The 24,778-nt window shown below is 43.1% G+C and overlaps 2 protein-coding genes and 1 pseudogene across 3 annotated transcripts in view; 2 read left to right on the top strand and 1 right to left on the bottom strand.

The window, feature by feature from the left end:
- Window positions 1-22,487, top strand: part of LOC119261562 (histone H4-like) — an 85,645-nt gene extending 63,158 nt beyond the window's left edge. The window contains exons 1-2 of one of the 2 annotated variants that reach the window (XM_037531264.1): window positions 14,896-14,909; window positions 22,190-22,487. In XM_037531264.1, the coding sequence (XP_037387161.1) occupies window positions 14,896-14,909; window positions 22,190-22,487 (312 nt within the window). Of the gene's footprint in view, window positions 1-14,895; window positions 14,910-22,189 lie in introns of those variants that run through there. The other variant, XM_037531263.1, reaches the window with a different exon arrangement.
- LOC108441241 lies at window positions 626-8,397 on the bottom strand (annotated as a pseudogene).
- Window positions 22,488-23,211: 724 nt separating the features above from the next.
- LOC119261640 (histone H2B) lies at window positions 23,212-23,912 on the top strand. Its single transcript, XM_037531266.1, has one exon. The coding sequence runs from the start codon at window positions 23,222-23,224 to the stop codon at window positions 23,594-23,596; it is 375 nt and encodes a 124-aa protein (XP_037387163.1). The 5' UTR covers window positions 23,212-23,221; the 3' UTR covers window positions 23,597-23,912.
- Window positions 23,913-24,778: the final 866 nt, after the last annotated feature.

The raw sequence follows: 24,778 nt of genomic DNA, 5'->3' as shown, positions 1-24,778 counted from the left end.
CGGTCATTGGACGATGATCAACGGCTCGCTTGGCGGACAACCCCCAGCTCTCCTTCACCCCACTCTCCTCCTCCTAGCTGAAGACTGTCTTTGTTCTCTTTCCCGCGCATTCCGATCTACTAGGTGTCCTGCACAGCACATTTGAACAAATTTATTCAAAATATTTATTTTGGTTATTGTTCACATTTTTAAACACCTTTGAGAGGTTTTGAGTTTTGCTAAAACATTTAATAATTGTGCATTTTGGATCTCAAACTGCTGTTGGACTTTTCTTTGACTAAAAATATAGTAACTGTAAAAGGTAGAAGTCGTGAAGCTGTGACGATGAACAATAACGGCTTTACTAACTAAACGACTCCAACAGCGTTTTGTGAGACCTACAGTAACTCACCACTCGAAATATACAATATTCCTCTTTCTCTCTGTTGCTCTGGTATTAAAGTAAGATCACTACTAATTTCCTCCCAACGTTGAAGTTCAACGGACAAAAAAAATCCGCTATTAAAGACACTAAAACAATCTAGCGCTTTTTCTACTAAACAGGTCATAAGGAACAGCTCTTCTGGTGGGAGTGTGGGGGGCTCTTAAAAGAGCCGTTGGGTTTATGGTTGTTCGAGTCAAGCGTTTAACCTCCGAAACCGTACAGGGTTCGTCCCTGACGCTTCAGGGCATAAACCACGTCCATGGCGGTGACGGTCTTCCTCTTGGCGTGCTCGGTGTAGGTGACAGCGTCCCTGATCACGTTCTCCAGAAATACCTTGAGCACGCCGCGAGTCTCTTCGTAGATCAGACCAGAGATACGCTTCACACCGCCACGACGAGCCAGACGGCGGATAGCCGGCTTGGTGATGCCCTGGATGTTATCGCGGAGCACTTTGCGGTGACGCTTAGCGCCTCCTTTACCGAGACCTTTACCGCCCTTTCTTTTTTTTTTTTTAAAGAAACTTTATTTTAGCAAAAAGTATAACAGTTTACAATTAACAAACAAACATCATCATTACATACAAAATATCAAAACAGTTACAGACTTTTTATATTTTAAAAGGTCAGAAAGTCCCATTTCTTACCTTCCTGTTTTTTTGTATCGATAGTCCTTCTTCTTTTCAGTTCCCGTATAATTTGACTAAAAACAACATCACTGGACACAAAAGCTTGATCAATCGTCATTCTCGTTCTTGTTTTCCACAGTTGACTTTTTACAATGCAAATGATTAGCCATAATAATTCCTTTTGTTGTTTTGGGAGAGAGTTTCCAAATAATCCATATGCTACGGTCTTCATATTCATTTGTATATTTATATTTAAGCTTTGTAATTTATTCCATGTTTCTTTATGTGGCAGATGGTGTTCTTGTTCACTTATTCTCATTTAATACTACTGGTATGGGTTAATATTGGGACGTCACTGTGACCCTATAAAAAGGAGGGCTTAGGGAGTCCTCTGCCCTGCTTGCCCCTCCTCCCCTCTTTTTGCCGGTGAATTTGACCTTCCGGTCGGTTTGGCCCGTGGGTTGCTGCGTGGTTTGACGTGGTGCAGTGAGGCACAACTGCAACAATTGGCATGTTTTATTCAAGTCAGGTAGGACCATGGGTGGTGTTCTCTCTTTTATTGGTGTGTGGGTTTGTAGTGTGTGAAGTAATGAGGTGATTTTGTATTTATTTGGTAGTGATTGCAGTGTTGGTGTGGTGCTGTGGTCCAAGGCCTCCATTTAGTTTTTACTCTGCCTCTTCATTGCTTTGTTGCCTTACATCTCCACTATTTTGCTGTTTCACGGCTTTACCTCAGGTAGGAATAGTCCATTTATTTATTATTAAGAATGTTTTAGCTAGTGTATTTACTCTTTAATTATTCCGCTAGAATTGTCCCGCAGCTGCTGCTCCTATTCTTTGATCGATGTCGCGCTTCATATCATTGATGTGGGCCGAGTAAATCTCGGGTAAGGGAGGTTAATGTCCCTCTGCTGCTCCTTCTTCTGTGGTGCTGCTGTTTTTCTTATGTTTTTGGTTTCGTTTTTTTCTCCTCTGCTCCATATTTTGGGGAAGCGGTATATCTTTTTAAGGTGCTACTTGAAGACTAGTTGTTAATTTGCTATTCCCTTGGTTATTTATTTGTTTTTGGGTAGTTGTTTATTTACTTTTTTTTTGTTTTTTTTTTTTGCCCAGACGCGGGTTATCTCCTTTGGAGATTTCCGGTTTTTTTTGTGTTAAGGTTATTTATTTATTTTTTCTGACTCTTGTGTTGGGTTTTTTGTTTCTATTTTTCGAAATTCGTTAGATTATATTTTTGTTAATATTTTGGGCTTAGTTTAGTTAATTATTTCTTTATTTATCTGTGTATTTTTTTTTAGTTTAATTATTCTTTATTTTCTTTGAAGCGCAGGCCTTATTTTGGTTTGGCTTGTAGCTCTTATTTGTATCGTTTTTCCTACTGTTTAAGTTTATTTTTCTTATGTGAGTGGTTTATTTGCGTATGTTTTCAGTTTTGGGTTTGTTTATTTAGTTATTCTGTTTTCTTGTGACTCTAATTGGTTTTGTTTTTTTTTGTTTAGGAATCTCTCTATGCTTTTTCTTTTTCAATAAATTGCGGTGGTAGCTAACTTTCTAGTTTCCAGTCCCTAATATGGGATCATTTTCCATGCTTTTTTAGACAAGTGTTGATTTAATTTAACAGCTGCAGCTAAGTATTTTTATAGTTTTAGATAGCTATTGGAGTTTTTGAAATGAATGTTGACATGAAATAAAAGTATTTTCTGAACATAAAAAAAAAACTGACTTGTGGAAAACATGTCTCTGTCTTAGACCAGGGAACCTGAGTTTTTCTTGTGGCTAGAATTACTAATTATTTCCCGAGGTGAAATTCCTTGGGTGGCGTAGTCGATGATTAAAGGGTAATTTTATATAACCCTATTTTAGTGTGCATTATCCCTTTTGTAATGAACGTCACAATCTGGCGTAGTCGGCAGGATTTGTTGTGTTGACAGAGACTTGTGGTTCCATTTTTGTTGTTGTTGCTCTGTATTTTTATTAATATATTCTCTTCCTTTTCTTTTTTCTTTTGAGTATAGGTGGAGAAAAAGCAGCAGCACCACAGATAAGGATTTGAATATTTTGGTGGGTGGGGTTAGTTTTTCTTCTACCTCTGGTAATTTGGAGTAAGCACTTTGTTAGTTATGGCCGAGGAAATTCAACAGCTTCGGGAGCTTGTAGCACAGCTTCAGGCTGATAACCAGCGTCTCCTTCAGGAGAAGGGTGCCTTGGTGGCAGGTGTCAGCTTACCAGCTTCTCTAGTTAATGAGCCTTCTGCAGTTGCTAGCCCTGTTGCTACTGAACGACTGGTTGTCGTTCCTAGGGATAGGAAGTGCCCTATGTTTGCTGGTAAGTCCGGCATCAGCGTAATTGAATGGATAGAGGAAATACAGGCATGTATGCGGGCTCGACATCTGTCAGTTCTTGACCAAGCATATTTTATCTTTGATCATTTAGAGGGAGAAGCACGTAGAGAGATAAAGTATCGGAGTAGTGCAGAGCGAAGTGATCCCACCATAATATTTGATATTTTAAAAGAGCTGTATGGTTGTGCCTCATCTTATGTCACACTCCAGCAGGCCTTTTTCTCTAGACGGCAGCAGGAGGGCGAGACATTATTGGAGTTTTCCTTAGCTTTAATGGCTTTAATGGAGCAGGTTGAACAACAGGCACCTGCTGGCACCCTTGATGTCGGAGTATTGCTCCGAGACCAGTTTATTGAGCATGTGCTGGATGTCTCCCTTCGTCGGGAACTTAAACAGTTTGTTCGTCGGCACCCTGGTGCTACCTTGTTGGAGGTGCGAGGGGAGGCTATGCGCTGGGAGAGGGAGGGGTTGCCCGGGGGAACCAGGGGACGTAGTTTTTCTTTGCCGTCAGCTTACGGGGTGCAGTATGGTGTGCAGGGGATCTCTCCAACCCCAGTAGTAACCCCTCGAGCATCTGAGTTAGGGGAACTGAAGGAACTTCTGAAGCGGCAGCAAGGTCAGATTGATCAGCTGACTCAAGCCCTTACTTCCTTGCAGCAATCGTCCAGATTTAATCGACCCCCTTCTGGTCGTGTTGTATGTCATAGGTGCCAACAGCCTGGCCATTTGGCGAGGGAGTGTGAGGGGGAGCGTGTTAGCTCCCGTAGTAGTATTCCATCTGGCGCTCGTTTTAATAGGGCTAGACTTCCTTCTGCTGCACAGCAGGAAAACTAAAGCCCACTGAGTTGCGGAGCCAAAGCTCAGAGGGGGCATTTTCGGGCTCAAAGGCGGACAATGTGCACCGGTTGATGTCATTCTGTCCTAATATTACAGTTTTTATTGGGGGGATAGCTGTGACTTGCTTGGTGGATACTGGGTCCATGGTGTCCACCATAACAGAGTTAATTTTTGGAGCAGTTTCAGTCTTGGGGTCCTGATCGTCTTCAGTCTTGCCACTGGCTGCGTCTTCGAGCTGCCAATGGGCTTGATATCCCCTATATTGGCTATCTTGAGCTTGATGTAGTTTTGTGTGGTAAAGTTGTCCCTCAGTGTGGTATTTTGGTGGTTAAGGATCCACCTGGGGCATCTTCGTTAGCTCCTGGTATTTTGGGCATGAATGTTATCAGTCGCTGCTACCAGGAGTTGTTTGGGGTGCATGGTTCTTCTATGTTCAGTTTGCCTTCAGTGTCTCAGGCCCCAGGTCCAGTCTTGGATGCACTGCAACAATGTCATTCCTCTGTTTTTCAGAATTCCAGGAATCCTTCTGGCCAAGCCAGGGTCCGTGGTGCCCGTGCAATCCGTGTGCCAGGTGGTGTTATGAAGCTGGTGCCCAGTACTTGTCCAGAGCACTTCTCTGGTGAGGTGGTATTGCTGGAACCCCCTGAGAGTGGGTTACCAGCAGGGTTGCTGGTTTCCCCTTGTTTGCTGCCAGTGGTCAGAGGTACTGTTTATGTTCCTGTGGTCAATGTAGGCACCACAGAGATGCTGCTGCATCCCTGTGTTCAGTTAGGCTCTTTGAGTCTTGCCTATGTAATTAACCTTCCTTCTGGGGTTGAGGAACAGAGGTTTGCTACTGCAACTATGTCTTCACAGGCGGTTGCTAGTTCTGTACAGACACAACTTGAGTCGTTGGATTTGTCTATGCTGTCAGAGAAGGAACGAAGTGAGGTTGTGTCTCTGCTACAGAAGTTTCAGACAGTGTTTTCTGCTCATGAGAGTGACCTGGGTTGCACAAATCTCATCTCTCATGATATCCCTTTACTGGATGAGGTTCCAGTGCGACAGCGTTATCGGCGGGTTCCCCCATCAGAATATGAGGTAGTGAAAGCCCATATTAATCAGCTGCTTGAGGCTCAGATTATCCGGGAGAGCAGTAGCCCATATGCATCTCCCATTGTTCTGGTAAAGAAGAAGGATGGGAGTATGCGTATGTGCGTGGACTATCGCCAGCTGAATAGTAAAACTAGGAAGGATGCTTTCCCCCTGCCTCGTATTGAGGAGAGTCTGGATGCCTTGTCCGGATCTCGGTGGTTTTCTACTCTGGATTTGGCCAGTGGCTATAACCAGGTCCCGGTGACTGAGAGGGATAAACCCAAAACAGCTTTCTGCACTCCCTTTGGTCTGTTTGAGTGAAATCGTATGCCCTTTGGTCTCTGTAATGCCCCAAGCACGTTCCAACGGCTCATGCAGAGGATGTTTGGCGACCAACAGTGTCAGTCATTGCTTTTGTACCTCGATGATATTGTGGTATTTTCCTCATCCGTCTCAACATATTCAGCGTTTGGAGGTTGTTCTCGACCGACTCCAGAGGGAAGGATTAAAAGCTAAATTAGAGAAGTGTGCCTTCTTTCAGCAGGAGGTTAGTTATTTGGGGCATGTTATTTCTGCCAAGGGGGTTTCCACTGACCCTGCTAAGGTTGAGGCCGTGGCTCAGTGGCGGCGGCCTCAAACCGTGTCAGAGTTACGCTCTTTCCTGGGATTCGCCAGCTATTATCGGCGTTTTGTGGAGGGTTTTGCCCAGTTGGCTGGCCCTCTCCATAGATTGGTGGCAAAACTGGCTGGCACCAAGTCCAAGAAGGGGTCTGGTCAAACTGTGGGTGAGGCTTGGACGCCTGAGTGTGAGCAAAGCTTTGAGGCCTTGAGGGCAAAATTGGTTTCTGCCCCCGTGTTGGCTTATGCAGACTTTTCACGTCCCTTTATTTTGGAGGTGGATGCTAGTTACAGCGGTTTAGGGGCAGTCCTTTCCCAGGAACAGGATGGTCGCCTTAGGCCGGTGGCCTATGCCAGCCGTGGCCTTCGTCCTACAGAGCGCAACATGACTAATTATAGCTCCATGAAATTAGAATTTCTGGCTCTGAAGTGGGCCATGACCGAAAAATTTCGGGAGTATTTGTTGGGTCATCGCTGTGTTGTGTTTACGGATAACAACCCCTTGAGTTATCTTCAAACCGCAAAATTGGGGGCTATGGAGCACCGTTGGGCGGCTCAGCTCGCTGCTTTTAACTTTGAAATTAAGTATCGGTCAGGTCGGAGTAACCGGAATGCTGATGCTCTTTCGCGGCAGTATGCTCCGGGGTCTAATTGGACGGAGCAGATCTTGCCAGGCACTGTCATCCCGGCCTCTTTGCAGCAGGTATCAGGTTTGGATAGAGTGCCTGTCATCCAGTCCTTAGTTTCAGTGTTCCCTGGCTCCTCTCCATCAGACCTTTGCCAACTTCAAGGGGCAGATCCTGTATTGAGGGACCTCTGGCACTTCTGGAAGGAACAAAGGCAACCCACTCCAGAAGAGAGACGACAGCTTTCTCGGCCAGTGTTGGCCCTTTTGCGTCAGTGGGATCGTCTGGTCGAACAAGATGGGGTATTGTTCCGCCGGGTGTTCCGTCCTGAGGGAGGTGAGGAGAATTTGCAGCTTCTCCTGCCTGCAGCCCTCAAGGGGGATATTTTGACCTCCTTACACCAGGAGCATGGCCACCAGGGTGTAGAGCGGACCTCGGAATTGGTTAGGGAGCGCTGTTACTGGCCTGGAATGGCTTCAGATGTGAAGCAGTGGTGTCAAGAATGTGAGCGCTGCCAAGTGGCTAAGGATTCTGGGTCAGGACCACATAGTTTTATGGGGCATTTGTTGGCTTCTAAACCCAATGAAATTGTGGCGATAGATTTTACCATCTTAGAGCCGGCAGCAAATGGTCTGGAGAATGTGTTGGTACTTACTGATGTGTTCAGCAAGTACACCGTGGCAGTCCCTACTCGGGATCAGCGGGCCACTACAGTGGGGCAGGTTCTTTTAGCCGAATGGTTTTACAAATTCGGGATACCCAGTCGGATTCACTCTGACCAAGGTAAGAGTTTTGAGAACTCTGTAATCCAGCAGGTTTGTAGTTTATATGGAGTGGAGAAGTCCCGGACTACCCCATATCACCCTGCTGGGAATGGGCAGTGTGAGCGGTTCAATAGGACTCTTCACAATCTGTTGCGCACCCTCCCTGTCACAAGGAAGCGGGATTGGCCTTCTTGTTTACCTCAAGTTCTCTTTTGCTATAATACCACTCCTCACCAGGGTACGGGTGAATCACCCTTCTTTTTAATGTTTGGCAGGGAGGCTAGACTCCCAGTGGATTTTCTCCTCGGTCGAGTGTCGGAGCCTGTGTATGGAGATGTGCATGATTGGGTGTCAGAGCATCAGGCCCACCTTAAAGTTGCCTTTGAGGGTGCCCGGGACAGATTGTTGCAAGCAGCTGGACGTCCAAAGGAACGTTATGATCAGAGGGTGCGTGAGGCACCCCTGCAGGTTGGTCAGTTGGTGTACTTGAGGCATAATAGCTGGAGAGGTCGTCATAAAATTCAAGACATTTGGAGTTCTGTTGTCTATCGGGTGTTGAAGGCACCAGCTGGGGAGGGGGCTGTGTATACCATAGCATCGGTGGAACATCCGCAGCAGGTAAGACATGTACATAGAAGCATGCTAAAGGCCAGGGTACACTCAGTGCCCTTGCCTGCCCCATCGGGTGGGCCTTCACCCACTCCAGTGGTAGTGGAAGGCGATTCAGTCAGTGATGATGATGACTTGTGTGTGTGGGTTTCTAAGGCTCCTCCTTGTGCTGTCTCTGCAGTCCCGAGTGGGTCACCAATAGGCTCTGCACCAAACCTCAATGTGGAGATGGGGTTAGTTGGTGAAGATGTGGTTTCTGGACCAAGGTTGGACCAAGGGGTGACTAGCTCCCTCCCAGTCATGTCCTCTTCAAGGGAACAATCTTTTAGTTTGCTGGCTTCGCGGCGTACTACACGTACCACAGCTGGACAGCACCCTAATATTCACCACCTTCCTAGATCTGTGGGTCCACCGGGCACAGGGTCTAATAATTTAGTAAGAGTGGTGCCTAGTGAGGGGTCTACCCTCTTCAGGCCATGGAACTAACAGTTTAGCGGCTAATCGTCAGGCGCCGATTTAAAGAAATGGGGGCAGAATGTGGCAGATGGTGTTCTTGTTCACTTATTCTCATTTAATACTACTGGTATGGGTTAATATTGGGACGTCACTGTGACCCTATAAAAAGGAGGGCTTAGGGAGTCCTCTGCCCTGCTTGCCCCTCCCCCCCTCTTTTTGCCGGTGAATTTGACCTTCCGGTCGGTTTGGCCCGTGGGTTGCTGCGTGGTTTGACGTGGTGCAGTGAGGCACAACTGCAACAATTGGCATGTTTTATTCAAGTCAGGTAGGACCATGGGTGGTGTTCTCTCTTTTATTGGTGTGTGGGTTTGTAGTGTGTGAAGTAATGAGGTGATTTTGTATTTATTTGGTAGTGATTGCAGTGTTGGTGTGGTGCTGTGGTCCAAGGCCTCCATTTAGTTTTTACTCTGCCTCTTCATTGCTTTGTTGCCTTACATCTCCACTATTTTGCTGTTTCACGGCTTTACCTCAGGTAGGAATAGTCCATTTATTTATTATTAAGAATGTTTTAGCTAGTGTATTTACTCTTTAATTATTCCGCTAGAATTGTCCCGCAGCTGCTGCTCCTATTCTTTGATCGATGTCGCGCTTCATATCATTGATGTGGGCCGAGTAAATCTCGGGTAAGGGAGGTTAATGTCCCTCTGCTGCTCCTTCTTCTGTGGTGCTGCTGTTTTTCTTATGTTTTTGGTTTCGTTTTTTTCTCCTCTGCTCCATATTTTGGGGAAGCGGTATATCTTTTTAAGGTGCTACTTGAAGACTAGTTGTTAATTTGCTATTCCCTTGGTTATTTATTTGTTTTTGGGTAGTTGTTTATTTACTTTTTTTTTGTTTTTTTTTTTTTGCCCAGACGCGGGTTATCTCCTTTGGAGATTTCCGGTTTTTTTTGTGTTAAGGTTATTTATTTATTTTTTCTGACTCTTGTGTTGGGTTTTTTGTTTCTATTTTTCGAAATTCGTTAGATTATATTTTTGTTAATATTTTGGGCTTAGTTTAGTTAATTATTTCTTTATTTATCTGTGTATTTTTTTTTTAGTTTAATTATTCTTTATTTTCTTTGAAGCGCAGGCCTTATTTTGGTTTGGCTTGTAGCTCTTATTTGTATCGTTTTTCCTACTGTTTAAGTTTATTTTTCTTATGTGAGTGGTTTATTTGCGTATGTTTTCAGTTTTGGGTTTGTTTATTTAGTTATTCTGTTTTCTTGTGACTCTAATTGGTTTTGTTTTTTTTTGTTTAGGAATCTCTCTATGCTTTTTCTTTTTCAATAAATTGCGGTGGTAGCTAACTTTCTAGTTTCCAGTCCCTAATATGGGATCATTTTCCATGCTTTTTTAGACAAGTGTTGATTTAATTTAACAGCTGCAGCTAAGTATTTTTATAGTTTTAGATAGCTATTGGAGTTTTTGAAATGAATGTTGACATGAAATAAAAGTATTTTCTGAACATAAAAAAAAAAACTGACTTGTGGAAAACATGTCTCTGTCTTAGACAAAGGAACCTGAGTTTTTCTTGTGGCTAGAATTACTAATTATTTCCCGAGGTGAAATTCCTTGGGTGGCGTAGTCGATGATTAAAGGGTAATTTTATATAACCCTATTTTAGTGTGCATTATCCCTTTTGTAATGAACGTCACATTTAGATCTATAACAATCAAATAAAAAGTGTTCTAAAGTTTCTTCAGCGTCGCAGTTTGGCATGGGACATTTTATAGTCTTTACATAGCAGCTCCACCTGACTACAGTTCTTACGGGTAGTCTCCTAACAGAGATTAGCCACGATACATCTCTCAGATTTCCTGATAGAAGTTTATTGTTAATATTATTGCATGCGTCTTTATATTCATCTGGTTGTAAATCTTTGTAAATAATCATATTACCATAAATAGTTACATATTAGTTTATATATTTCTTTACTATGATCATTTATCCAGTTTATATTGAGATGTTTATGTTTTGCAATAAAATCTGAATACAGTAATGTAAAATATGGGAAATTGGATCTGTGGCCTCCTCTTTTTTCTTTCCAGTTTGTTAATTTTCCTACCCAGGCTGCTTGTCTGTGAATGCCCCCTGCAATAACTTTGCAGGCTGCAATTTTAGTTTTGATTGCTAGGTCTATTGCTCCTAGACCTCCGAACTCAGTGCTTTTAAATAAAATATTTCTTTTGGTCACTTCTCTTGTGGTGTTCCATATAAAATTACAACAGATTTTATTTAGTTTTTTGGTCCATTTATCTGTAGGAGGAAATATAGAAGCTAAGAACATTTATTTTAGATATTATATACGTTTTAGTAACATTTATTCGGGTTTGGTAGCTAAAATTATGATTTTTAAACTTACCTATTTCATCTTTTATTTCTTTTTCTTTTTGTTCCCAGTTAAAATCGACACATCCTTTATTATTCAAAAATATTCCTAAGACTTTCATATTTTCTTTTTACTTTCATCTCCAATCCATACACACTCTGATTTCTCTATATTTAATTGTGCTCCAGACACTTGTTCATATTCTTTAAAATGAGTTCTTATTATGTCAAGTTCAATTTGTGATTTAATAAATACAGTAACATCATCTGCGTACGCTGTTATAATTATGTTTTTATCTCCAATATTAACTCCTTTTAATCTCAAGTCTTGTTTTATTTTTAGAATCAAAGGGTTAATGGCTAAGATGTAAAGAGCTGCACTAAGAGGACATCCCTGTTTTACTCCTCTACAGATTTTAAACTGGTCTGTCAAACTCCCATTGACATTAACCTGCACCTTGGAGTCGGAGTATAAACATTTAATCATATTAATAAAATTTAAAGGGAAACCATACATTTCCAGAACTGCCCATAAATATTCTCTCGACACATAATCAAAAGCTTTTCTTTGATCCAGAGCTAAAACATAAAAGGACTGTTTGTTTTTATCACACACAAGTTCTCTTATAGTGCTCAAATTGTCCCACATCCGTCTTCCTTTAACGGAGCATGTCTGTTCTTCTGTGATGTCCAGGTAAAGACGGCCTTCCAGCAGAATTTTATAGTAAAAATATGTGTGATTTGAGTAATTTATTAACACGGGTGTATAATGAGGGAGTTGAACAGGGTTTTATGTACAACAGTTTTTATGAAGGTGTGCTCTCACTGCTGTATAAAAAAGGGGATAAAAGGGACATTAATAACTGGAGGCATCTGACTCTGATGAACTTGGACTATAAAATCTTTGCTAAAATCATTATAAACAGACTACATGAGGTTATAGATGACGTCATCACAGAAGAACAGACATGCTCCGTTAAAGGAAGACGGATGTGGGACAATTTGAGCACTATAAGAGAACTTGTGTGTGATAAAAACAAACAGTCCTTTTATGTTTTAGCTCTGGATCAAAGAAAAGCTTTTGATTATGTGTCGAGAGAATATTTATGGGCAGTTCTGGAAATGTATGGTTTCCCTTTAAATTTTATTAATATGATTAAATGTTTATACTCCGACTCCAAGGTGCAGGTTAATGTCAATGGGAGTTTGACAGACCAGTTTAAAATCTGTAGAGGAGTAAAACAGGGATGTCCTCTTAGTGCAGCTCTTTACATCTTAGCCATTAACCCTTTGATTCTAAAAATAAAACAAGACTTGAGATTAAAAGGAGTTAATATTGGAGATAAAAACATTATAACAGCGTACGCAGATGATGTTACTGTATTTATTAAATCACAAATTGAACTTGACATAATAAGAACTCATTTTAAAGAATATGAACAAGTGTCTGGAGCACAATTAAATATAGAGAAATCAGAGTGTGTATGGATTGGAGATGAAAGTAAAAAGAAAATATGAAAGTCTTAGGAATATTTTTGAATAATAAAGGATGTGTCGATTTTAACTGGGAACAAAAAGAAAAAGAAATAAAAGATGAAATAGGTAAGTTTAAAAATCATAATTTTAGCTACCAAACCCGAATAAATGTTACTAAAACGTATATAATATCTAAAATAAATGTTCTTAGCTTCTATATTTCCTCCTACAGATAAATGGACCAAAAAACTAAATAAAATCTGTTGTAATTTTATATGGAACACCACAAGAGAAGTGACCAAAAGAAATATTTTATTTAAAAGCACTGAGTTCGGAGGTCTAGGAGCAATAGACCTAGCAATCAAAACTAAAATTGCAGCCTGCAAAGTTATTGCAGGGGGCATTCACAGACAAGCAGCCTGGGTAGGAAAATTAACAAACTGGAAAGAAAAAAGAGGAGGCCACAGATCCAATTTCCCATATTTTACATTACTGTATTCAGATTTTATTGCAAAACATAAACATCTCAATATAAACTGGATAAATGATCATAGTAAAGAAATATATAAACTAATATGTAACTATTTATGGTAATATGATTATTTACAAAGATTTACAACCAGATGAATATAAAGACGCATGCAATAATATTAACAATAAACTTCTATCAGGAAATCTGAGAGATGTATCGTGGCTAATCTCTGTTAGGAGACTACCCGTAAGAACTGTAGTCAGGTGGAGCTGCTATGTAAAGACTATAAAATGTCCCATGCCAAACTGCGACGCTGAAGAAACTTTAGAACACTTTTTATTTGATTGTTATAGATCTAAATGTGACGTTCATTACAAAAGGGATAATGCACACTAAAATAGGGTTATATAAAATTACCCTTTAATCATCGACTACGCCACCCAAGGAATTTCACCTCGGGAAATAATTAGTAATTCTAGCCACAAGAAAAACTCAGGTTCCTTTGTCTAAGACAGAGACATGTTTTCCACAAGTCAGTTTTTTTTTTATGTTCAGAAAATACTTTTATTTCATGTCAACATTCATTTCAAAAACTCCAATAGCTATCTAAAACTATAAAAATACTTAGCTGCAGCTGTTAAATTAAATCAACACTTGTCTAAAAAAGCATGGAAAATGATCCCATATTAGGGACTGGAAACTAGAAAGTTAGCTACCACCGCAATTTATTGAAAAAGAAAAAGCATAGAGAGATTCCTAAACAAAAAAAAACAAAACCAATTAGAGTCACAAGAAAACAGAATAACTAAATAAACAAACCCAAAACTGAAAACATACGCAAATAAACCACTCACATAAGAAAAATAAACTTAAACAGTAGGAAAAACGATACAAATAAGAGCTACAAGCCAAACCAAAATAAGGCCTGCGCTTCAAAGAAAATAAAGAATAATTAAACTAAAAAAAAATACACAGATAAATAAAGAAATAATTAACTAAACTAAGCCCAAAATATTAACAAAAATATAATCTAACGAATTTCGAAAAATAGAAACAAAAAACCCAACACAAGAGTCAGAAAAAATAAATAAATAACCTTAACACAAAAAAAACCGGAAATCTCCAAAGGAGATAACCCGCGTCTGGGCAAAAAAAAAAAAACAAAAAAAAAGTAAATAAACAACTACCCAAAAACAAATAAATAACCAAGGGAATAGCAAATTAACAACTAGTCTTCAAGTAGCACCTTAAAAAGATATACCGCTTCCCCAAAATATGGAGCAGAGGAGAAAAAAACGAAACCAAAAACATAAGAAAAACAGCAGCACCACAGAAGAAGGAGCAGCAGAGGGACATTAACCTCCCTTACCCGAGATTTACTCGGCCCACATCAATGATATGAAGCGCGACATCGATCAAAGAATAGGAGCAGCAGCTGCGGGACAATTCTAGCGGAATAATTAAAGAGTAAATACACTAGCTAAAACATTCTTAATAATAAATAAATGGACTATTCCTACCTGAGGTAAAGCCGTGAAACAGCAAAATAGTGGAGATGTAAGGCAACAAAGCAATGAAGAGGCAGAGTAAAAACTAAATGGAGGCCTTGGACCACAGCACCACACCAACACTGCAATCACTACCAAATAAATACAAAATCACCTCATTACTTCACACACTACAAACCCACACACCAATAAAAGAGAGAACACCACCCATGGTCCTACCTGACTTGAATAAAACATGCCAATTGTTGCAGTTGTGCCTCACTGCACCACGTCAAACCACGCAGCAACCCACGGGCCAAACCGACCGGAAGGTCAAATTCACCGGCAAAAAGAGGGGGGGAGGGGCAAGCAGGGCAGAGGACTCCCTAAGCCCTCCTTTTTATAGGGTCACAGTGACGTCCCAATATTAACCCATACCAGTAGTATTAAATGAGAATAAGTGAACAAGAACACCATCTGCCACATTCTGCCCCCATTTCTTTAAATCGGCGCCTGACGATTAGCCGCTAAACTGTTAGTTCCATGGCCTGAAGAGGGTAGACCCCTCACTAGGCACCACTCTTACTAAATTATTAGACCCTGTGCCCGGTGGACCCACAGATCTAGGAAGGTGGTGAATATTAGGGTGCTGTCCAGCTGTGGTACGTGTAGTACGCCGCGAAGCCAGCAAACTAAAAGGTTGTTCCCTTGAAGAGGACATGACTGGGAGGGAGCTAGTCACCCCTTGGTCCAACCTTGGTCCAGAAACCACATCTTCACCAACTAACCCCATCTCCACATTGAGGTTTGGTGCAGAGCCTATTGGTGACCCACTCGGGACTGCAGAGACAGCACAAGGAGGAGCCTTAGAAACCCACACACACAAGTCATCATCATCACTGACTGAATCGCCTTCCACTACCACTGGAGTGGGTGAAGGCCCACCCGATGGGGCAGGCAAGGGCACTGAGTGTACCCTGGCCTTTAGCATGCTTCTATGTACATGTCTTACCTGCTGCGGATGTTCCACCGATGCTATGGTATACACAGCCCCCTCCCCAGCTGGTGCCTTCAACACCCGATAGACAACAGAACTCCAAATGTCTTGAATTTTATGACGACCTCTCCAGCTATTATGCCTCAAGTACACCAACTGACCAACCTGCAGGGGTGCCTCACGCACCCTCTGATCATAACGTTCCTTTCGACGTCCAGCTGCTTGCAACAATCTGTCCCGGGCACCCTCAAAGGCAACTTTAAGGTGGGCCTGATGCTCTGACACCCAATCATGCACATCTCCATACACAGGCTCCGACACTCGACCGAGGAGAAAATCCACTGGGAGTCTAGCCTCCCTGCCAAACATTAAAAAGAAGGGTGATTCACCCGTACCCTGGTGAGGAGTGGTATTATAGCAAAAGAGAACTTGAGGTAAACAAGAAGGCCAATCCCGCTTCCTTGTGACAGGGAGGGTGCGCAACAGATTGTGAAGAGTCCTATTGAACCGCTCACACTGCCCATTCCCAGCAGGGTGATATGGGGTAGTCCGGGACTTCTCCACTCCATATAAACTACAAACCTGCTGGATTACAGAGTTCTCAAAACTCTTACCTTGGTCAGAGTGAATCCGACTGGGTATCCCGAATTTGTAAAACCATTCGGCTAAAAGAACCTGCCCCACTGTAGTGGCCCGCTGATCCCGAGTAGGGACTGCCACGGTGTACTTGCTGAACACATCAGTAAGTACCAACACATTCTCCAGACCATTTGCTGCCGGCTCTAAGATGGTAAAATCTATCGCCACAATTTCATTGGGTTTAGAAGCCAACAAATGCCCCATAAAACTATGTGGTCCTGACCCAGAATCCTTAGCCACTTGGCAGCGCTCACATTCTTGACACCACTGCTTCACATCTGAAGCCATTCCAGGCCAGTAACAGCGCTCCCTAACCAATTCCGAGGTCCGCTCTACACCCTGGTGGCCATGCTCCTGGTGTAAGGAGGTCAAAATATCCCCCTTGAGGGCTGCAGGCAGGAGAAGCTGCAAATTCTCCTCACCTCCCTCAGGACGGAACACCCGGCGGAACAATACCCCATCTTGTTCGACCAGACGATCCCACTGACGCAAAAGGGCCAACACTGGCCGAGAAAGCTGTCGTCTCTCTTCTGGAGTGGGTTGCCTTTGTTCCTTCCAGAAGTGCCAGAGGTCCCTCAATACAGGATCTGCCCCTTGAAGTTGGCAAAGGTCTGATGGAGAGGAGCCAGGGAACACTGAAACTAAGGACTGGATGACAGGCACTCTATCCAAACCTGATACCTGCTGCAAAGAGGCCGGGATGACAGTGCCTGGCAAGATCTGCTCCGTCCAATTAGACCCCGGAGCATACTGCCGCGAAAGAGCATCAGCATTCCGGTTACTCCGACCTGACCGATACTTAATTTCAAAGTTAAAAGCAGCGAGCTGAGCCGCCCAACGGTGCTCCATAGCCCCCAATTTTGCGGTTTGAAGATAACTCAAGGGGTTGTTATCCGTAAACACAACACAGCGATGACCCAACAAATACTCCCGAAATTTTTCGGTCATGGCCCACTTCAGAGCCAGAAATTCTAATTTCATGGAGCTATAATTAGTCATGTTGCGCTCTGTAGGACGAAGGCCACGGCTGGCATAGGCCACCGGCCTAAGGCGACCATCCTGTTCCTGGGAAAGGACTGCCCCTAAACCGCTGTAACTAGCATCCACCTCCAAAATAAAGGGACGTGAAAAGTCTGCATAAGCCAACACGGGGGCAGAAACCAATTTTGCCCTCAAGGCCTCAAAGCTTTGCTCACACTCAGGCGTCCAAGCCTCACCCACAGTTTGACCAGACCCCTTCTTGGACTTGGTGCCAGCCAGTTTTGCCACCAATCTATGGAGAGGGCCAGCCAACTGGGCAAAACCCTCCACAAAACGCCGATAATAGCTGGCGAATCCCAGGAAAGAGCGTAACTCTGACACGGTTTGAGGCCGCCGCCACTGAGCCACGGCCTCAACCTTAGCAGGGTCAGTGGAAACCCCCTTGGCAGAAATAACATGCCCCAAATAACTAACCTCCTGCTGAAAGAAGGCACACTTCTCTAATTTAGCTTTTAATCCTTCCCTCTGGAGTCGGTCGAGAACAACCTCCAAACGCTGAATATGTTGAGACGGATGAGGAAAATACCACAATATCATCGAGGTACAAAAGCAATGACTGACACTGTTGGTCGCCAAACATCCTCTGCATGAGCCGTTGGAACGTGCTTGGGGCATTACAGAGACCAAAGGGCATACGATTCCACTCAAACAGACCAAAGGGAGTGCAGAAAGCTGTTTTGGGTTTATCCCTCTCAGTCACCGGGACCTGGTTATAGCCACTGGCCAAATCCAGAGTAGAAAACCACCGAGATCCGGACAAGGCATCCAGACTCTCCTCAATACGAGGCAGGGGGAAAGCATCCTTCCTAGTTTTACTATTCAGCTGGCGATAGTCCACGCACATACGCATACTCCCATCCTTCTTCTTTACCAGAACAATGGGAGATGCATATGGGCTACTGCTCTCCCGGATAATCTGAGCCTCAAGCAGCTGATTAATATGGGCTTTCACTACCTCATATTCTGATGGGGGAACCCGCCGATAACGCTGTCACACTGGAACCTCATCCAGTAAAGGGATATCATGAGAGATGAGATTTGTGCAACCCAGGTCACTCTCATGAGCAGAAAACACTGTCTGAAACTTCTGTAGCAGAGACACAACCTCACTTCGTTCCTTCTCTGACAGCATAGACAAATCCAACGACTCAAGTTGTGTCTGTACAGAACTAGCAACCGCCTGTGAAGACATAGTTGCAGTAGCAAACCTCTGTTCCTCAACCCCAGAAGGAAGGTTAATTACATAGGCAAGACTCAAAGAGCCTAACTGAACACAGGGATGCAGCAGCATCTCTGTGGTGCCTACATTGACCACAGGAACATAAACAGTACCTCTGACCACTGGCAGCAAACAAGGGGAAACCAGCAACCCTGCTGGTAACCCACACTCAGGGGGTTCCAGCAATACCACCTCACCAGAGAAGTGCTCTGGACAAGTACTGGGCACCAGCTTCATACCACCACCTGGCACACGGATTGCACGGGCACCACGGACCCTGGCTTGGCCAGAAGGATTCCTGGAATTCTGAAAAACAGAGGAATGACATTGTTGCAGTGCATCCAAGACTGGACCTGGGGCCTGAGACACTGAAGGCAAACTGAACATAGAAGAACCATGCACCCCAAACAACTCCTGGTAGCAGCGACTGATAACATTCATGCCCAAAATACCAGGAGCTAACGAAGATGCCCCAGGTGGATCCTTAACCACCAAAATACCACACTGAGGGACAACTTTACCACACAAAACTACATCAAGCTCAAGATAGCCAATATAGGGGATATCAAGCCCATTGGCAGCTCGAAGACGCAGCCAGTGGCAAGACTGAAGACGATCAGGACCCCAAGACTGAAACTGCTCCAAAAATAAACTCTGTTATGGTGGACACCATGGACCCAGTATCCACCAAGCAAGTCACAGCTATCCCCCCAATAAAAACTGTAATATTAGGACAGAATGACATCAACCGGTGCACATTGTCCGCCTTTGAGCCCGAAAATGCCCCCTCTGAGCTTTGGCTCCGCAACTCAGTGGGCTTTAGTTTTCCTGCTGTGCAGCAGAAGGAAGTCTAGCCCTATTAAAACGAGCGCCAGATGGAATACTACTACGGGAGCTAACACGCTCCCCCTCACACTCCCTCGCCAAATGGCCAGGCTGTTGGCACCTATGACATACAACACGACCAGAAGGGGGTCGATTAAATCTGGACGATTGCTGCAAGGAAGTAAGGGCTTGAGTCAGCTGATCAATCTGACCTTGCTGCCGCTTCAGAAGTTCCTTCAGTTCCCCTAACTCAGATGCTCGAGGGGTTACTACTGGGGTTGGAGAGATCCCCTGCACACCATACTGCACCCCGTAAGCTGACGGCAAAGAAAAACTACGTCCCCTGGTTCCCCCGGGCAACCCCTCCCTCTCCCAGCGCATAGCCTCCCCTCGCACCTCCAACAAGGTAGCACCAGGGTGCCGACGAACAAACTGTTTAAGTTCCCGACGAAGGGAGACATCCAGCACATGCTCAATAAACTGGTCTCGGAGCAATACTCCGACATCAAGGGTGCCAGCAGGTGCCTGTTGTTCAACCTGCTCCATTAAAGCCATTAAAGCTAAGGAAAACTCCAATAATGTCTCGCCCTCCTGCTGCCGTCTAGAGAAAAAGGCCTGCTGGAGTGTGACATAAGATGAGGCACAACCATACAGCTCTTTTAAAATATCAAATATTATGGTGGGATCACTTCGCTCTGCACTACTCCGATACTTTATCTCTCTACGTGCTTCTCCCTCTAAATGATCAAAGATAAAATATGCTTGGTCAAGAACTGACAGATGTCGAGCCCGCATACATGCCTGTATTTCCTCTATCCATTCAATTACGCTGATGCCGGACTTACCAGCAAACATAGGGCACTTCCTATCCCTAGGAACGACAACCAGTCGTTCAGTAGCAACAGGGCTAGCAACTGCAGAAGGCTCATTAACTAGAGAAGCTGGTAAGCTGACACCTGCCACCAAGGCACCCTTCTCCTGAAGGAGACGCTGGTTATCAGCCTGAAGCTGTGCTACAAGCTCCCGAAGCTGTTGAATTTCCTCGGCCATAACTAACAAAGTGCTTACTCCAAATTACCAGAGGTAGAAGAAAAACTAACCCCACCCACCAAAATATTCAAATCCTTATCTGTGGTGCTGCTGCTTTTTCTCCACCTATACTCAAAAGAAAAAAGAAAAGGAAGAGAATATATTAATAAAAATACAGAGCAACAACAACAAAAATGGAACCACAAGTCTCTGTCAACACAACAAATCCTGCCGACTACGCCAGATTGTGACGTTCATTACAAAAGGGATAATGCACACTAAAATAGGGTTATATAAAATTACCCTTTAATCATCGACTACGCCACCCAAGGAATTTCACCTCGGGAAATAATTAGTAATTCTAGCCACAAGAAAAACTCAGGTTCCCTGGTCTAAGACAGAGACATGTTTTCCACAAGTCAGTTTTTTTTTTATGTTCAGAAAATACTTTTATTTCATGTCAACATTCATTTCAAAAACTCCAATAGCTATCTAAAACTATAAAAATACTTAGCTGCAGCTGTTAAATTAAATCAACACTTGTCTAAAAAAGCATGGAAAATGATCCCATATTAGGGACTGGAAACTAGAAAGTTAGCTACCACCGCAATTTATTGAAAAAGAAAAAGCATAGAGAGATTCCTAAACAAAAAAAAACAAAACCAATTAGAGTCACAAGAAAACAGAATAACTAAATAAACAAACCCAAAACTGAAAACATACGCAAATAAACCACTCACATAAGAAAAATAAACTTAAACAGTAGGAAAAACGATACAAATAAGAGCTACAAGCCAAACCAAAATAAGGCCTGCGCTTCAAAGAAAATAAAGAATAATTAAACTAAAAAAAAATACACAGATAAATAAAGAAATAATTAACTAAACTAAGCCCAAAATATTAACAAAAATATAATCTAACGAATTTCGAAAAATAGAAACAAAAAACCCAACACAAGAGTCAGAAAAAATAAATAAATAACCTTAACACAAAAAAAACCGGAAATCTCCAAAGGAGATAACCTGCGTCTGGGCAAAAAAAAACAAAAAAAAAAGTAAATAAACAACTACCCAAAAACAAATAAATAACCAAGGGAATAGCAAATTAACAACTAGTCTTCAAGTAGCACCTTAAAAAGATATACCGCTTCCCCAAAATATGGAGCAGAGGAGAAAAAAAACGAAACCAAAAACATAAGAAAAACAGCAGCACCACAGAAGAAGGAGCAGCAGAGGGACATTAACCTCCCTTACCCGAGATTTACTCGGCCCACAATGATATGAAGCGCGACATCGATCAAAGAATAGGAGCAGCAGCTGCGGGACAATTCTAGCGGAATAATTAAAGAGTAAATACACTAGCTAAAACATTCTTAATAATAAATAAATGGACTATTCCTACCTGAGGTAAAGCCGTGAAACAGCAAAATAGTGGAGATGTAAGGCAACAAAGCAATGAAGAGGCAAAGTAAAAACTAAATGGAGGCCTTGGACCACAGCACCACACCAACACTGCAATCACTACCAAATAAATACAAAATCACCTCATTACTTCACACACTACAAACCCACACACCAATAAAAGAGAGAACACCACCCATGGTCCTACCTGACTTGAATAAAACATGCCAATTGTTGCAGTTGTGCCTCACTGCACCACGTCAAACCACGCAGCAACCCACGGGCCAAACCGACCGGAAGGTCAAATTCACCGGCAAAAAGAGGGGGGGAGGGGCAAGCAGGGCAGAGGACTCCCTAAGCCCTCCTTTTTATAGGGTCACAGTGACGTCCCAATATTAACCCATACCAGTAGTATTAAATGAGAATAAGTGAACAAGAACACCATCTGCCACATAAAGAAACATGGAATAAATTACAAAGCTTAAATATAAATATACAAATGAATATGAAGACCGTAGCATATGGATTATTTGGAAACTCTCTCCCAAAACAACAAAAGGAATTATTATGGCTAATCATTTGCATTGTAAAAAGTCAACTGTGGAAAACAAGAACGAGAATGACGATTGATCAAGCTTTTGTGTCCAGTGATGTTGTTTTTAGTCAAATTATACGGGAACTGAAAAGAAGAAGGACTATCGATACAAAAAAACAGGAAGGTAAGAAATGGGACTTTCTGACCTTTTAAAATATAAAAAGTCTGTAACTGTTTTGATATTTTGTATGTAATGATGATGTTTGTTTGTTAATTGTAAACTGTTATACTTTTTGCTAAAATAAAGTTTCTTTAAAAAAAAAAAAAGAAAGGGCGGTAAAGGTCTCGGTAAAGGAGGCGCTAAGCGTCACCGCAAAGTGCTCCGCGATAACATCCAGGGCATCACCAAGCCGGCTATCCGCCGTCTGGCTCGTCGTGGCGGTGTGAAGCGTATCTCTGGTCTGATCTACGAAGAGACTCGCGGCGTGCTCAAGGTATTTCTGGAGAACGTGATCAGGGACGCTGTCACCTACACCGAGCACGCCAAGAGGAAGACCGTCACCGCCATGGACGTGGTTTATGCCCTGAAGCGTCAGGGACGAACCCTGTACGGTTTCGGAGGTTAAACGCTTGACTCGAACAACCATAAACCCAACGGCTCTTTTAAGAGCCCCCCACACTCCCACCAGAAGAGCTGTTCCTTATGACCTGTTTAGTAGAAAAAGCGCTAGATTGTTTTAGTGTCTTTAATAGCGGATTTTTTTTGTCCGTTGAACTTCAACGTTGGGAGGAAATTAGTAGTGATCTTACTTTAATACCAGAGCAACAGAGAGAAAGAGGAATATTGTATATTTCGAGTGGTGAGTTACTGTAGGTCTCACAAAACGCTGTTGGAGTCGTTTAGTTAGTAAAGCCGTTATTGTTCATCGTCACAGCTTCACGACTTCTACCTTTTACAGTTACTATATTTTTAGTCAAAGAAAAGTCCAACAGCAGTTTGAGATCCAAAATGCACAATTATTAAATGTTTTAGCAAAACTCAAAACCTCTCAAAGGTGTTTAAAAATGTGAACAATAACCAAAATAAATATTTTGAATAAATTTGTTCAAATGTGCTGTGCAGGACACCTAGTAGATCGGAATGCGCGGGAAAGAGAACAAAGACAGTCTTCAGCTAGGAGGAGGAGAGTGGGGTGAAGGAGAGCTGGGGGTTGTCCGCCAAGCGAGCCGTTGATCATCGTCCAATGACCGTTTGATAGCACTGTGAAGGCGGAGCTTGATCTATTTGAATATCGCAGTTTAAATAAGCCGGTGCCGGGCGCTCCTCCTCATTCTTCAGTCTGACTCGAAGAGGAGAGCCATGCCTGAGCCTGCCAAGTCCGCCCCGAAGAAGGGATCTAAGAAAGCCGTGACCAAGACGGCCGGCAAGGGAGGAAAGAAGCGCAGAAAGTCCAGGAAGGAGAGTTATGCCATCTACGTGTACAAGGTGCTGAAGCAGGTCCACCCCGACACCGGTATTTCGTCCAAGGCGATGGGCATCATGAACTCGTTCGTCAACGACATCTTCGAGCGCATCGCCGGTGAGTCGTCCCGTCTGGCTCATTATAACAAACGCTCCACCATCACGTCCAGGGAGATCCAGACCGCCGTGCGCCTGCTTCTTCCGGGCGAGCTGGCCAAGCACGCCGTGTCCGAGGGCACCAAGGCCGTCACCAAGTACACCAGCTCCAAGTAAGAAGTGACCCGGACTTCATCAAACCCAACGGCTCTTTTAAGAGCCACCCACGGTTTCGCTTTAAGAGCTTTTCTCTGTTTGAGAATGAAAGCGGTTTTTTAGCGGGTGTGTCTGAAATTGTTAGTTTGCGTTTTCCCGCGCAATTTGCGCAACTTCTCCAGCGCTCACACATATTGATCGTGCTATTTGGTATATTTAAATGTAGCCTGATGAGCTCCTTTTTAGAGAAAAAATGGCTTAACTTCTTTTTTGCTTTCTCACTGTGTGTGAGAGATGGAGAGAACTCGAACTGCATTAATAAAAAAGGCTATAGTAACAGTTTGGTTTTATTTTTTGTGCGATCACAAGCCTCCATGATGCGTTGCTGAAGGTTTTGTTGTTGATTTTCTCAGCAAAAACAATTTATTTGAGACGACCCCAGAGATAAGTCAATAATAAAATACAGTAAAACCTGTTCTGTGATTTGACATCCTGTAAATCCAGTTCTTAGGCTGGTGAGCTTAAAGCGTTGTCTTATCACTGTTCATTGCTAAAATTTGTCATTTATTTGTTTTTTCCACCTCAAAAACACTTCCTTGTAAGTGATTATCAACTGGATCAGGTGTGCTGGGCCAGAGAATAGCTGGAATACTGTGGAGTGTGAAGAGCAGAATTAAGACCTTTAGGACTAAAGCAATGATACGTTTGGATTTAGGATTTATGCTCAGGAACTATGAACAGGTGTGTAGCAAGGCCCCAGGCTTCTGCTGTATTTAGTCCAAGTAAAGGGGCTTTGAGTGAGTTAGACTGAGGATACAGAGTTTACAGCCAGGCCAGAGACGTCTGATGAAATGGGAGTTAGTTAAAGTCAGTTGCAGTCTAAGTCTTAGGGCTGTGATGCAGAGACAGGCGTCAGACTCCGATTAGAGTAGATCCAGCTTTCTCATTGTGCAGTTACAGGTGCAGAGCCAATGAAATGCAGTCAGCATCTAACCAGAAGTGCAAAGTACAGTATTATTTACATTAAAGAATATAGATATGCACAAAGCTGTTAGAGGAAATGAAAGCAGCCCTTACGCCAGGGTGTCCAGTCTTATCCTCTAAGGGCTGGTATGGCTGCAGGTTTTCACTCCAAGACTGAGACCAACTAAATAATTAAGCGAAGTCAGCTGTGCTGCAGCTTGTTTGGAGTGAAAACCTGCA

This window comes from Pygocentrus nattereri, chromosome 19, assembly GCF_015220715.1.
Source record: "Pygocentrus nattereri isolate fPygNat1 chromosome 19, fPygNat1.pri, whole genome shotgun sequence".
Taxonomy (NCBI): domain Eukaryota; kingdom Metazoa; phylum Chordata; class Actinopteri; order Characiformes; family Serrasalmidae; genus Pygocentrus; species Pygocentrus nattereri.
This window is presented reverse-complemented; position numbering and strand designations above follow the sequence as displayed.

Coding starts and splice junctions, on each gene's coding strand:
- LOC119261640 (XM_037531266.1), top strand. CDS start 23,222: ATGCCTGAGCCTGCCAAGTCCGCCCCGAAGAAGGGATCTAAGAAAGCC.